Raw genomic sequence first — 12,741 nt, 5'->3', positions numbered from 1 at the left:
TTTTTTTGCCAGTATTTGACTGACAACAAAACTAGCCTTTACTGCCGTATTTGATAAAATAGCTTGATTTTTAAAAATAGCCTGTTGTTTTCCCAAGTTTTTCTCCATTTGATTAAACTTATCTATCCGGAGTTGTCCTGTTAAGTTTTTATATTGTTGTTCATGTTTTGTATCGTAATGCCTTTTTATGTTATATTCTTTTAATGTCGACACAGTCTCTGAGCATATTAAGCATACAGCTTTATCTTCGACGAAAGTGAAAAAATAATCAAATTTCCACTTTTCTTGGAAATTCCTGTGCTCATCGGCAACCTTCCGTTTTTTTGTTTGCTTTTCCGACATGCTATTATGGATTAAAACTTTGAAAGTTAAAAAAATTTGTTGGAAAACTTAATTTTGAATAAAAACTAATATTACCTTTTTGACAATAGTATTGCACTCACGCCTTTCAAGAAACAAGAATTGCTAAAATTGCTAGTTAACAGCTTACCAGTCTGACTGATTGTGTGACAGAAGCAAACACAAACAAGCACAGACGCGGCGCGTTCGTATTGCATGTTTGAAGAACTCGTCACAAAAAAATTGTTTCGGTTTAGTATGTACTACTATTTTATTATAAATAATTTTATAACAATATATTGATGGGAGAAAGTCGATAAAATAAATTCAATTTTAAAAATGCTTGGCGGGCCGCATAAACATGTTTAACGGGCCGCGTGTTGCTCATCCCTGAGTTAGATAGATACCTCTGTTGCTATAAGGAAAAGTATGATGTACAGGGGCAAGACACTACTAAAATCGAGAGCATATATTTTAATTTAAATAAATTAAAAATGTGATTAAAAATCCAAGCCCAGCATGGTGACGGTGTAAATGCTTGTTGATATTTTAAAAACTATTTATTTTATTAATTTTTTAAAATTATATACATTTTTATAATGCAAATATAAAATTAGGCGCAGACGATGCAGGAGATGAAAAATAAATCTTCATTTATTTATGTAAATATCATTAAAATATATAACATAATTTATATTAAATATAATTATTTAAAAACTTAAAATTTTTATTAGTTAAATTTATAAAAGATTTTGTTCATTTTATTAGAAACAATTAAAATGCCATTTAGTAGATAGACTTTTTTGGGAAATATAAAACTTCATTGGGCTTTCACAAAGTAAAAATAATTCGTTATCAATAAATGTATTTTACAACAGAAAATTCAAGATTAAAAATGTGTTTTCATTTTTAGATTTATTAAATTATAAAACAAGGGGCAGAAGCAACGAGTAAATCTGATATCTGATATTTGTTTCCTCCAAATTTGATAAAGATAAATATACAGTACATAAGCTGTTTATTATTGACAAAACGATTTTTATCAATAAAAACGCTTTATGTTTTTCAAAATAAAATATTACGTATTTTTTATTATATAAGAGTAGAATATTTTAAAATTAATTTTATATACACGAACAGTAGTGTTTTCTTAATGTTTATGTAATAAAAATTTGTTCATTTTTGCATATAGACAAACAGACCGACAGAATTATTAAAATGCTAAATTTATTTATTTAAATATAACTTAATTAAGTTTTTTTGTTGTACACTTAAATTTTTTTAAATGCGTAAAGAGTTTTAAGAATTTTAAATTCAAAATAAATTTTAATAGGACTACATCATAATTTTTTTAAAATTTTTACTTCAAAAAATATCTTTAAAATCTTCAATAAAATTTTTTTAATAGGTTATAAAATTTTTAGAAAATATCAGCTCCAAGAAGACTTATATAAAATCTTTTAAAATGTGGATAAAAATCTTTAAAATATTTAAAGTTTAGCTTGAAAAATGTTTACAGAAATCTTCATAAATACGAATAAAAATCTTCAAAAACGTTAATAAAATCTCTTTAAAACCTTCTTAAACTGCAGAATTTGAAAGATGTTTAAATATTTTTCAAGATCTTGTAAAATATTCAAAAGTCCCGAAGATTTTCAATGTTTTAAGAGTTCCTGAAGTCAACTGCTAAAGTTCTAATAAGATTTTATTTATATTTTTGAAGATTTTATAATGTTTTATGAAAACCTTTATATAAATTAAAAATTGATATAACAGTTTTCATAAAACATTAAAGGAAAATCTTAAATCTTCGGGACTTTTAAATATTTTACACGATCTTCAAAAATATTTGCTTGAAAGAAACTCGATAAAATCTCTAAAATAGTATAAAATAAAGGTGGAAAAAATCTTATAAAAGTCTTCATAAAGTAAAAAAGTTTTCATACGAATGAAATTAAACTTTTAATGCAATTTTTATAATTTTTAAAATCTTCAAAAAAATAGCGACTTTAACTTGAAAAAACATTGGTATAGATTCCTCGTAAAAATAAAATAAATAAATATTTTCCCCTCTTATTTTAAGTTTATTAAAACTTTCTTTAAAAATTTATCTAAGGGAAAATATTTGTCAATAATCTCATTGAAACTCAGAAGATAGAAAAAGTTTCTAGGAAAAGAAGGAGAAAGATTTTAGATTTTATTACCATTATTTATTTTTTATTTTTTCGAGTTTTTCTTCGACTTCGAGCAAATTGAGAAATTCGAGAAAATCCGGACGTCTTCTTGGAATAAAAAAAAACGTACTTATGCTTTTAAAGATGACGGCATGTCTTTATTGAATTCTTATTTTTATAAACTATAAATAATTCCAATATAAATCACATATAAATGCTTGGTAAACTGTTTTCAAAATTGAATTTTTTCAAGTAGTTTAACGTGAAATTACTCGATTATTACGGGAAAAGGAAAAAATCTTTAAAAATCCCTAAAAATTCAGATCATTTTCGAAATTTTCCCTAAAATTCCGTCTTTTTATCCCTAAACTTTTACTAAAAAACATTTAAATTTTAAAAATTCCTAAACTTACCTGAAATTTTATAAATTTTTCCGATAATTAAAGCATAATTTTACCGGAAAAATCCCCAAAAATTCAGGTAATTTTAGCGATTTTTAAAATTTAAATGTTTTTCAGTAAAAGATGTTCCGTAATTTGTAATTAGAGCGATAGATGTGACGTGAAGAAATACTTTAAAAATCCCCATATTTTAGGGAATATTTTTTGATAAAATTATCTTTAAAACGAAAACATATTTTAATAATAAATTTTAGTTGTTGATATTTCCTTTTTCTTTTCTTTTTTTGTAATTTTTCCTCTTTATATAGCAAATTAATTATAAATTTTATTAATATTTGCATTTGCTCCATTATAACATTTATCTATAATTTTTATTTTTTAATTGTNCGGGAAAAGGAAAAAATCTTTAAAAATCCCTAAAAATTCAGATCATTTTCGAAATTTTCCCTAAAATTCCGTCTTTTTATCCCTAAACTTTTACTAAAAAACATTTAAATTTTAAAAATTCCTAAACTTACCTGAAATTTTATAAATTTTTCCGATAATTAAAGCATAATTTTACCGGAAAAATCCCCAAAAATTCAGGTAATTTTAGCGATTTTTAAAATTTAAATGTTTTTCAGTAAAAGATGTTCCGTAATTTGTAATTAGAGCGATAGATGTGACGTGAAGAAATACTTTAAAAATCCCCATATTTTAGGGAATATTTTTTGATAAAATTATCTTTAAAATGTGAGCGTATTTTAATAATAAATTTTAGTAGTATATTTTATTACACATTTTGAAAAATAAGCCATAAACTTAATATTATCATATATTAACATGGTTTTGGCTTAAATGTCAAGGAATAAAATATAAAATAATACGAAAAACATTTTGAATTTTTGGAAAAATTTCGATTAAATTATAAAAAAATTTTAAAATACAGTAAAACCTATAAGTAATAGATATGTGTATATATATATATATATATCGATGGTGCGGTTTTCTTTATATTCCTTTTAAAATCAATTTTTCAAAGAAATATTTCCTGAAAAAAATTGATGAAACTTCATGGGTTAATTCTACAGAAATAACCGCCGTTGTTTTGCCTGGACCACATTTATATAATTATTAATTAATCAGAGACAATATCTTATCTTCGTATTCTTTATTTTCTTACTTACTCTGCATTTCGGGTCCAATATTTTCGTATCACTTGCACCTCTCTTCAGGTTTTTTTTACATTTCTATATATTGGTAAATTCAACTATTACATTTGCAATAGTTATTTGGATATATTTATACAATAGTTAACTAACCTGTTTTAAGTTTAGACTTACATCTGTCCAGTGTTGATGTTGTGTCCCCTAAGGCATTTTTAGACCGTTTTCCCTTCTTTTTGTTTTCTTTCCCATTTCCTCCCACACGTTGTCAACCTCCATTCCATCATTTAAGTTTATGGTTTTGCTTTTATTAACAATTTCGAATTGCTCTTTGAATTTTCGTAGGTAACTGTCTTTTTCTTTATGTATTATTTTTACACTTTTTTCGTTAATAGTGCATCCGAATTCCTTACAGTGCTTTGTCCGCGGTCATTGGTTATGATTAAGTCTAATTGTTGCTTCATGTTCTTTTATTCTGGTACCGAGTTGTCTTCCTGTTTCTCCAATGTATATCGCTGGTTTTTTACATGTACATTTTATTTCGTATATTACACCTGTTTGGTTTAGTATTTCGTTATTTTTAAACTTATTTGTGTTGATGTTGTTTTTAATTTTATTTTTTAATTTGGCTGCTAGTGTAACACCATACTTACTGAAAACTTTTCTATATTTTTCAAATGTTCCCTTAATATAGGGGAACGACCTATATGTAGTGTTCTCATTCTTATTTTTAACGTTGAATCTGTTTTTCTTAAATGCATTTATCCACTTTTTTAGTAATCTGCTTGGATAGTCGTTCAATATGAAGGTATTTATTAGCTTATTTTTTTGTTTTTCTCTTTCTTCTGCTCCAAATTTTAGTTATTGCTGTTATGAATATATTTCTCTTTACTGTAATCGGACTAAATGCGGTGCAGACAAAAAACCGGTGGTTATTTCTGTAGAATTAACCCATGAAGTTTCATCAATTTTTTTCAGGAAAAATTTCTTTGAAAAATTGATTTTAAAAAGAAACAGTAAAACCTGTCTAAAATGGAATCCGAATAAAACGGAAAACTGTCTAAACGGATAAAATTCTTCGGAACGGATATTCTTATATTTAAAAAAAAACCTGTTCGAAACGGAAACCTGCCAAACCGAAAAAATATTTGATCCATGCTATTCCGGTTTACGCAGGTTTTACTAAAATTTATTATTAAAGTACAGTGAAATAGGAATCAGACAGTACCGAATATATTTTCCAGTTGGCAGGTTTCTTTTAACACAGAAAATCGCTCGGTTCCGAATAATTTTTCTTGTTTAGGCGGGTTACCGTTTATCCAAGTTACGTTTTGGACAGGTTTTACCGTACAGTTTCAAATTAAACTATAGACATAACGTTAGATCTATCGCTCCAACTTAAAATTGAGCGCAAATTTTTACCATTTTAATAAATGAATTTAATAAATTTAATTTAATGTATAAATTTTTTAAAATTTCAATTAATTAAAAAAAATTTACTCTTTAAACATATTTATCTTTCTACAAAACTATCAACAAACACATTTAATAACTCTTGTTAAATATAAATTTATTTATTCAGAGAAATTCTTATTTATTTATTCTTATTTACTTTTAAAGTTTCAGATTTTTTAGATGGAAAAATGCCAAAGTTGATAAACTAAATAAATATAATATATATAAACTTAATTATATATATAGGTCTATATATATTAAAAATCAAGAAATCAAGAAATTTTATATTAAAAATCGAGGAAAAGTAAGAAGAAAATCAACTTATTAATTTAATTTAATGATTAATTGTATTTAAAATGAACATAAATGAATTTTATTGCCATTAAATAAAGAATAAAACAAATAATGCGATTAATATTAAATGAATCGTAAATTTATTTATTCATTTCCTCTCATTCTTCTTCTTACTCAGTGATTATTGCAAAGGATAACGAAGAGCAAGATGCTGAATTCACACAGGGGAAAAAACAAATATTCATTTATTCATTGAAGGTTATTAAATAGTTAATAAATGCTTTATCTTAACAGATATTCAGCCATCAAACTCTACAAATATAGATTTTTTTCCTACACGAATATATATCTAACACAATGAACAACTTGACAGTTACAGCGTAAGAAAATCTGACAACCCTATCTGTTCTTTCTAAGAATTTTATGTATTAGCTATAAAGGGTGGTTCGAAAATCAGTTAACCGTTGTAACTATTTATAAATATCGATTTATTTTCAAGTTTGTATTTAACGCAATGAATAACTTGACAGTTATGACGTAAGAAGTAAACTGTCAATTCGTATCTATTCTTTCAGGATGACTTTAAGAAAGGATGGCTCTAAAATCAGTTAACAATTGTAAGGCTAAATTCTTGTCTTATTCAAATACTTAATTATATTTTAATTATGTTTTCAGCAAGTTTTTGAATGGAAAACACGTTGTTCTAAACTCAATTTACGAGTCACGTTTAACAAGCGTAATACACGGTTAACTGACTTTTGAGCCACCCTCTATAAAAAAAACAATGCATAAAATTTTTATTCGGTTCCTTTTTGCACTTAATTTGATTATTTTATTATTATTTCTGTCTCCTTTTACGATTAAAATTTAAATTATAGGCCCTTTAGTTTTTTATTTGTGTTTCGCGAGGGGAAGAATGACATTCGTGTACTTTACTGTATTCAATTTTTGTAAATTTTTGAAAATAAATAGAATAAAAATAAAGTTTAGTGTAAAATTTGCTGAATTTTATATAAATTCTAGCTAAATTTTAATATAAAATTAAACAAATTATATTTTTAAGAATGGTATTTGCTGATTAAGTCTAATTGTTGCTTCATGTTCTTTTATTCTGGTTCTTAGTTGCCTTCTTGTTTCTCCAATGTATATTGCTGGTTTTTTTACATGTACATTTTACCTCATATACCACTCCTGCTTTGTTTAGTATTTCGTTATTTTAATTTAAATGATATTGATGATGTTTTTATTTTACTTTTTAGTTTGGCTGCTAATATAACACCATGTTTTCTGAAAACGTTTCTATACTTTTCNTTAATACAAACTTATTTAATTTTTAATATTCAACGTATTTTTAGATGTTTTATATGTTTTTAGATGAAATAATATTTTAATTTATAAATACTAAAAAAACTTTCTTAAATTTTATTATTTTTAATTAATATATACACTTTTATTGACTTAATTTCTTTTAAATTACATAAAATAAATATTTTTATTAATTACTGCGAATAAATATTTATTTTTTATATTAGAAAATTGTTTAAATAAACAAACTGAATATCTTTTAAAATCACAAATGGTCTTAATTCGTTTAAATTTAACATAAAGTAATAAAATAAAAAATTACTTTAATTAAAAAATTCATGTAAAATAATTCGATAAATTATAAAAAATTACATTTTTACAATTAAAAAGAATCGATTTAGAAGTGAATATTTATGTAATTTTTTAAAATTTTATCTTAATTTATCACTTAAAAAACAATTTATTGCACGCTTCCCTGCGGTATTAAAGAGATTTTAACGCAAATTTAATTAAAAAACACGAAGAAAAATGATTGAAATAATAAAATTTATACTTAGTCCGTCTAAAATATTAAGTTTTATCCAAGTTTTAAGGCACGTTTTAAAAATGCAGTCGTCAACTGGCATACAACTCTTAACTCCTCTACAACGAATTTGAATTTTACACAAATAAAATAAAAGAAATAAAATCGTGAAAAAAGTAGATTTAAGTAAAAAAGCATAAAATGAGTTTGTAAGTGAAATCACACGCTCCATAAGAAAATAATATGCGTTTGACACATTCATTCGGGAATGTAAGGATCGATCGAGCATCCTCACCTGAGAGAATACATCGACAAATTTCTAAACCATCAGGTGTCACCAACAACCAACGACTCTTCTTACCTCCATGCGACTTCCAATCGCCGCAATTGACTGTCGATGTCCAAACTAAGAAAACTACCCACATCTGTCCTGTTGCCTGGATGTTTCCGTTGCAAACACGGCCAACGGGAGCCATGGATTGTCAGTTTGGCCAAAATGTGCTGATGCTTTTGGCCGACTGAACGTTGTAGATGTGGATGGAGAATGTAAGAGCATGCGTGGAAGATGCACGATGCGGTTTGAATGGGTTCAGGTGAGTCCCGCAGTCGTTGCTATGGCAGCGAGAGATTGTGTTGGATCAAACTAACTCTCCCTCCTCTTCTCTTTTCTTTTTATTTTCCGATGGAAGAAATATTTCGTCACCGATTGACACAAGATTGAATCAAGATTGTTATGGCTATTTTGTCGTACATGTCCTTCAAACGTTATTTCGAGATTAAACAGGCGAGTGTGCGTGTGTGGGAGTCTCGTGTTTTTCTTTTTCGTCTCGCCAGCGTACCACTTAATTGCCTTTAAAATGTTTAAAAATTATTAAAATTGGTTTGTTCTTGTATGAAAAATGACATATTTTAATAAAGTTAATTACGAACTCGCGATATATCGAACTGGCAAAAAAGACCGACTGAATCACTCGCTATAACAAAAGTTATATACATAAAATATAATTGCTATATCGAATATTCACTATATCGGGTGTTGGCTATATTTAATTAACCTTACTGTAGAAAAGTTAATTGTTTTAATTTGAATATTTGATGATGAAGGAGGTGTTTTATCGTTACGTAAGAGTGTAATCTCTTGTCTCCTTTAGGATTTGCCTATGTATAATATAAGATAAATAAATAATTTCTTTTTTTTTGCAAGGTTTATAGACAGTAAAACCTGCCAAACCGGAAAAAGCGCGAGTCCAGTTTATACAGGTTTATTCTACAATGGATTTTTAGTATAGTGAACTGTACTAAAATACGCTGAATTCACTGTATATTTTTTAAAGTTTTAAATAGTTTTATAAATTAAAATTACTCTGAACTTTGATAGGAAGCGAAATTCAATATTCTCGTTTTAAATTACGTGGAAAAAAGGTCGAAGATTGCTTGTGAAAGAACTGGAAAAGTTCACAAAAAAGTATTGCTTGTGAAATAATATGAATAAGTTATGCCCTCGGGAGTTGAATATAGTTGTTGATCGACAAGAAGTACTTTTCTTGAACGAATCTGTCAATTTTATTTGTACGAATGAATGATTTTTTGCCATTTTTTGCCAATACAGCTGCATTTATGTTTTTACAACGTGTGATAAATCATAGGCAATCTTTTGTTTTATGGATTTAGTAGATGTATGGTGATGTGATTATGATTCTCTTCCATTTACAAACCACTTAAATCAATTTGCTCAACCTCTAAACAGGAAGTATCAAGTTTTTTTTTTATTTTATGAAATAAATCATTACATATATGCTAATAAACACTGTTATATTACAAATATCAATATGGTTTTCTCCGTATTCAAGAATGCTCGAGATATTTTCGTGTGGAAAACTTTATTATTAATGTGATTTATTATAAAATTTGGTCAAAGAATGGAAGATAATTAGTAAAAATAAGATTAAATTTGATTTAAAATCACATAGAATAATGGACTAAAGTGATTTATAATACAAAAATTAATATTTTTATTAAATTAGTACAGGAATTCTGCTGTTATTATATGTTATACTGTGCAATAAGATATTGCCATAAAACTGGCTTGAAAAAAGGAAAAAAATCAGGAAAAATAAACAAAAAAAAATTATTCGACAGATGCTAAATCATGTACAGAAATTAATTAAATTAGGCCTATATTTTTATATAAAAAGATATTATTTGTGACATCAATAAAGGAAATTTGCATCTGTTAGCAGTCAACTTTATAAGTTGACGTCTTGCTATAAATCATAAAAATTTATTATTTATTTATTTATTTATTTAGACATACTAGGCAGAGCCCATGATGCGGGGTATACAATAATTCGTTACATGTACATTATACAAAAAAATATCATCATCCATCCATTATTACAGAGAAAATTAACATATACATAAATCAAAACAAAAATTATACAAGTATTATTATAAACATCAAAAATAAATATCTGAAAATAAATATCTGAAAGCCAAATATCCAAATATAAACATATAACATAATAACAAAAAATCATCATGGGGAGAACTATCCAACCAAAAACATCATTATATAAAGAAAAAAAAACATTAATTACACCCACCTATAAAAGAAAAAGGATTCAATTATCTTATCCAAAATGTGGATAGTCTCCCAACACTTCTTAGCCACAAGCACACTTTTAAAGAAAAACAAATGCCACCTTTCGGCAAAAACGAATACTCCGATATAAATCATAAAAATTGCTCGATATAACGAAGAAAATTAGGAAAAATAAGGTAAAAAATGATTTAAATTATTCTAAATTCAGCCAAAAAATTAACTGAAACGTTTTTTCTAACTTAAAACAAATTATTGTATAAAATCAATAAAGGAAATTTGCCTTATCAACAATTATCTTTTCCATTATAATATTTGTTTATAACGTGATTCACATAAAAATATCACACAATACATAATAAAAAATAAACCCCAAATTACTAATTCAAATTGATTTTCTTTATAGAAATGAATTAAAAATGATAAATTCAACGATACATGATCATTTTTTACTGATGCGGATGCTGTGATCAGCATTATCATCAGTAAAGGAGAAAGTATTATAAATAAAAATATCGACTTAAAATTTTAATTGAATAATATATTGAAGCGTAAATTTTAAGATACATTGTTTGATATTTTTAAAAATGTAATGTCTACTTTTTTATGGATTCACTAAAGGCGAGAAACATGAAAGGAGAGCAGCTGTTTCCAGCATCTGACATTGTACGCTTCATCAATTCTAAAGCGCTACTTATACAGAAAAAAGGGTGATGTTAACATTTATAAATCTTGTTTTAAGTATAATATTCTGTACATTTACTTTTTACAAATTATTATTGTTATTTTTTAAAATTTTCTTCCTATAATCCTTCATCGTTTATATTAATTAATGACTTTTTTTTACTTTACTTAATTAAAATTAATTTATTAATTTATATATACTTTCTATAATAAAATATTAAAATGTATTTAATAAATATTAATTTTTATTTTTAAATATTAACTCTTCAGAATGCTATAAATAAATTAAATAGTTGTTAATGGGTGGTGTAATTAACACACGAATTAAGTTAACTGCGATTAAATTATACTTTTTAACAGGCAATTTTAAGGTAATTTTTGTTCTTTATTTATTTTTCTTGATTATTCTCTTTCATTTATTTTCTACTCGCAATTCTGTTTTGTTCACATCTGTTGTTATCATCACCACTCGATCTGGAGAACAGTTTCATCTTCTTCTCTCCTCTTCTCCTACTCAATCTTATTGAATAGAACGGATAACAGAATAATTTCTTTCTTATAAATAGCTTAAAATTGCTTAATTTAATAAAATAACTCAATAAAACGAAAGAAAATATATATTAATTTTCCTAATGGTGGCAGCTATTTTTCTTCATTTTTCTCTTAAATTATACGTCAATTAAAGATAAAAATTTCTATATTTTTCTTTTTAAATTAATAATTAAAAAATTAGAAATTTTTTCCCACAAAATTAATTTAAATATTATAAGTTTTTATAGCATAAAGGTTAGATAGATGACAGGCATGACTCGATTGTTTTCGGAAGTACGATGTAGAGGGGTAAAGCGACACTAAAATCGAGGCCATATATGGAAAAAAGGAGCGACTTCCACCGGAAGTCACGCCATTTTTTAAATTAAAAGATTATTAAAACTTGCAGCCCTGTCACAATAAATAATTGCTCGTTTATTATTCGAAATGATAATGAGTTGTAATAATAATAATAATAATGCAGTATTTATCATAAGCTCAATTGCGGTATTTATTTATTATTATTATTATCGTCATTATCATTATTAGGAAAATATTAACCGTTGCTGGATATTTGTAATGAAGGTAATTTAGGAAGCGATCCTCGTGTCGAGTGCAACACTTACGATTGATTAATCTTCAAATTTAGAAAGAAATCAGAAAAAATAATGAATATATCATATTGAATTTACTCAATATTTGTTATTTAATTATAAAATAATTGATTTTTAACAATAACTTTTTTAAAAATAAAATAAATTATCTTTCTTTTATTATCATTAGAATCAATAAAATCAAAAAATCTTGAATTTTTCCATTTTTATAAATCACTAGCTGCAAGATCCCGCTTCGCTGGGTTTTTATTTGTACGTAATAGTATAGTTTTATATATATATAAAAGACTGTTTTTCTAAGTAATCTAGAATCCAGCTGCAAGGACCCGCTTCGCTGGGCAAAAACTAACGATAGTGAAGATTAAGATAATTACATTATAGCCAATCTTACCCGTTTTCACAGAATGCAAGAATTAGGTCCCCCGTTTCCAGACTAATTAGAGAATTTTTACGTTTAGTCAAACGAACAAATTTCAACGTTTCTGGAACGTTTTCAATCGTTCTATAATCGAACCAATTCGAATTTTATGTTCGAATTTAATTCGAACAAATTCGAAAAAATCGAACAAAACATTCGAAATAGAAAGCCACTTTCAACCTCTTTCAGCCTCATATCTCCCACACCCTTATAGCTATCGAGACGCAACCACCCCTATGCACGAATGGAGACTTGGGGC

The 12,741-nt window shown here is 26.1% G+C and overlaps 1 protein-coding gene across 1 annotated transcript in view; it reads right to left on the bottom strand.

The window, feature by feature from the left end:
* Positions 1-8,366, bottom strand: part of LOC111623208 (suppressor of lurcher protein 1-like) — a 60,998-nt gene extending 52,632 nt beyond the window's left edge. The window contains exon 1 of the mRNA XM_023365707.1: positions 7,998-8,366. Coding sequence (XP_023221475.1) covers positions 7,998-8,112 — 115 coding nt within the window. The 5' untranslated portion in view covers positions 8,113-8,366. The remainder of the gene's footprint in view (positions 1-7,997) is intronic.
* Between the last annotated feature and the right edge of the window lie 4,375 nt (positions 8,367-12,741).

This window comes from Centruroides sculpturatus, unplaced genomic scaffold, assembly GCF_000671375.1.
Source record: "Centruroides sculpturatus isolate CEXI.00-Female unplaced genomic scaffold, Cexi_2.0 scaffold8, whole genome shotgun sequence".
NCBI classification, from domain to species: Eukaryota; Metazoa; Arthropoda; class Arachnida; order Scorpiones; family Buthidae; genus Centruroides; species Centruroides sculpturatus.
Note: the sequence above shows the minus strand (reverse complement) of the source record. Positions and strands in the feature narration are given on the sequence as shown.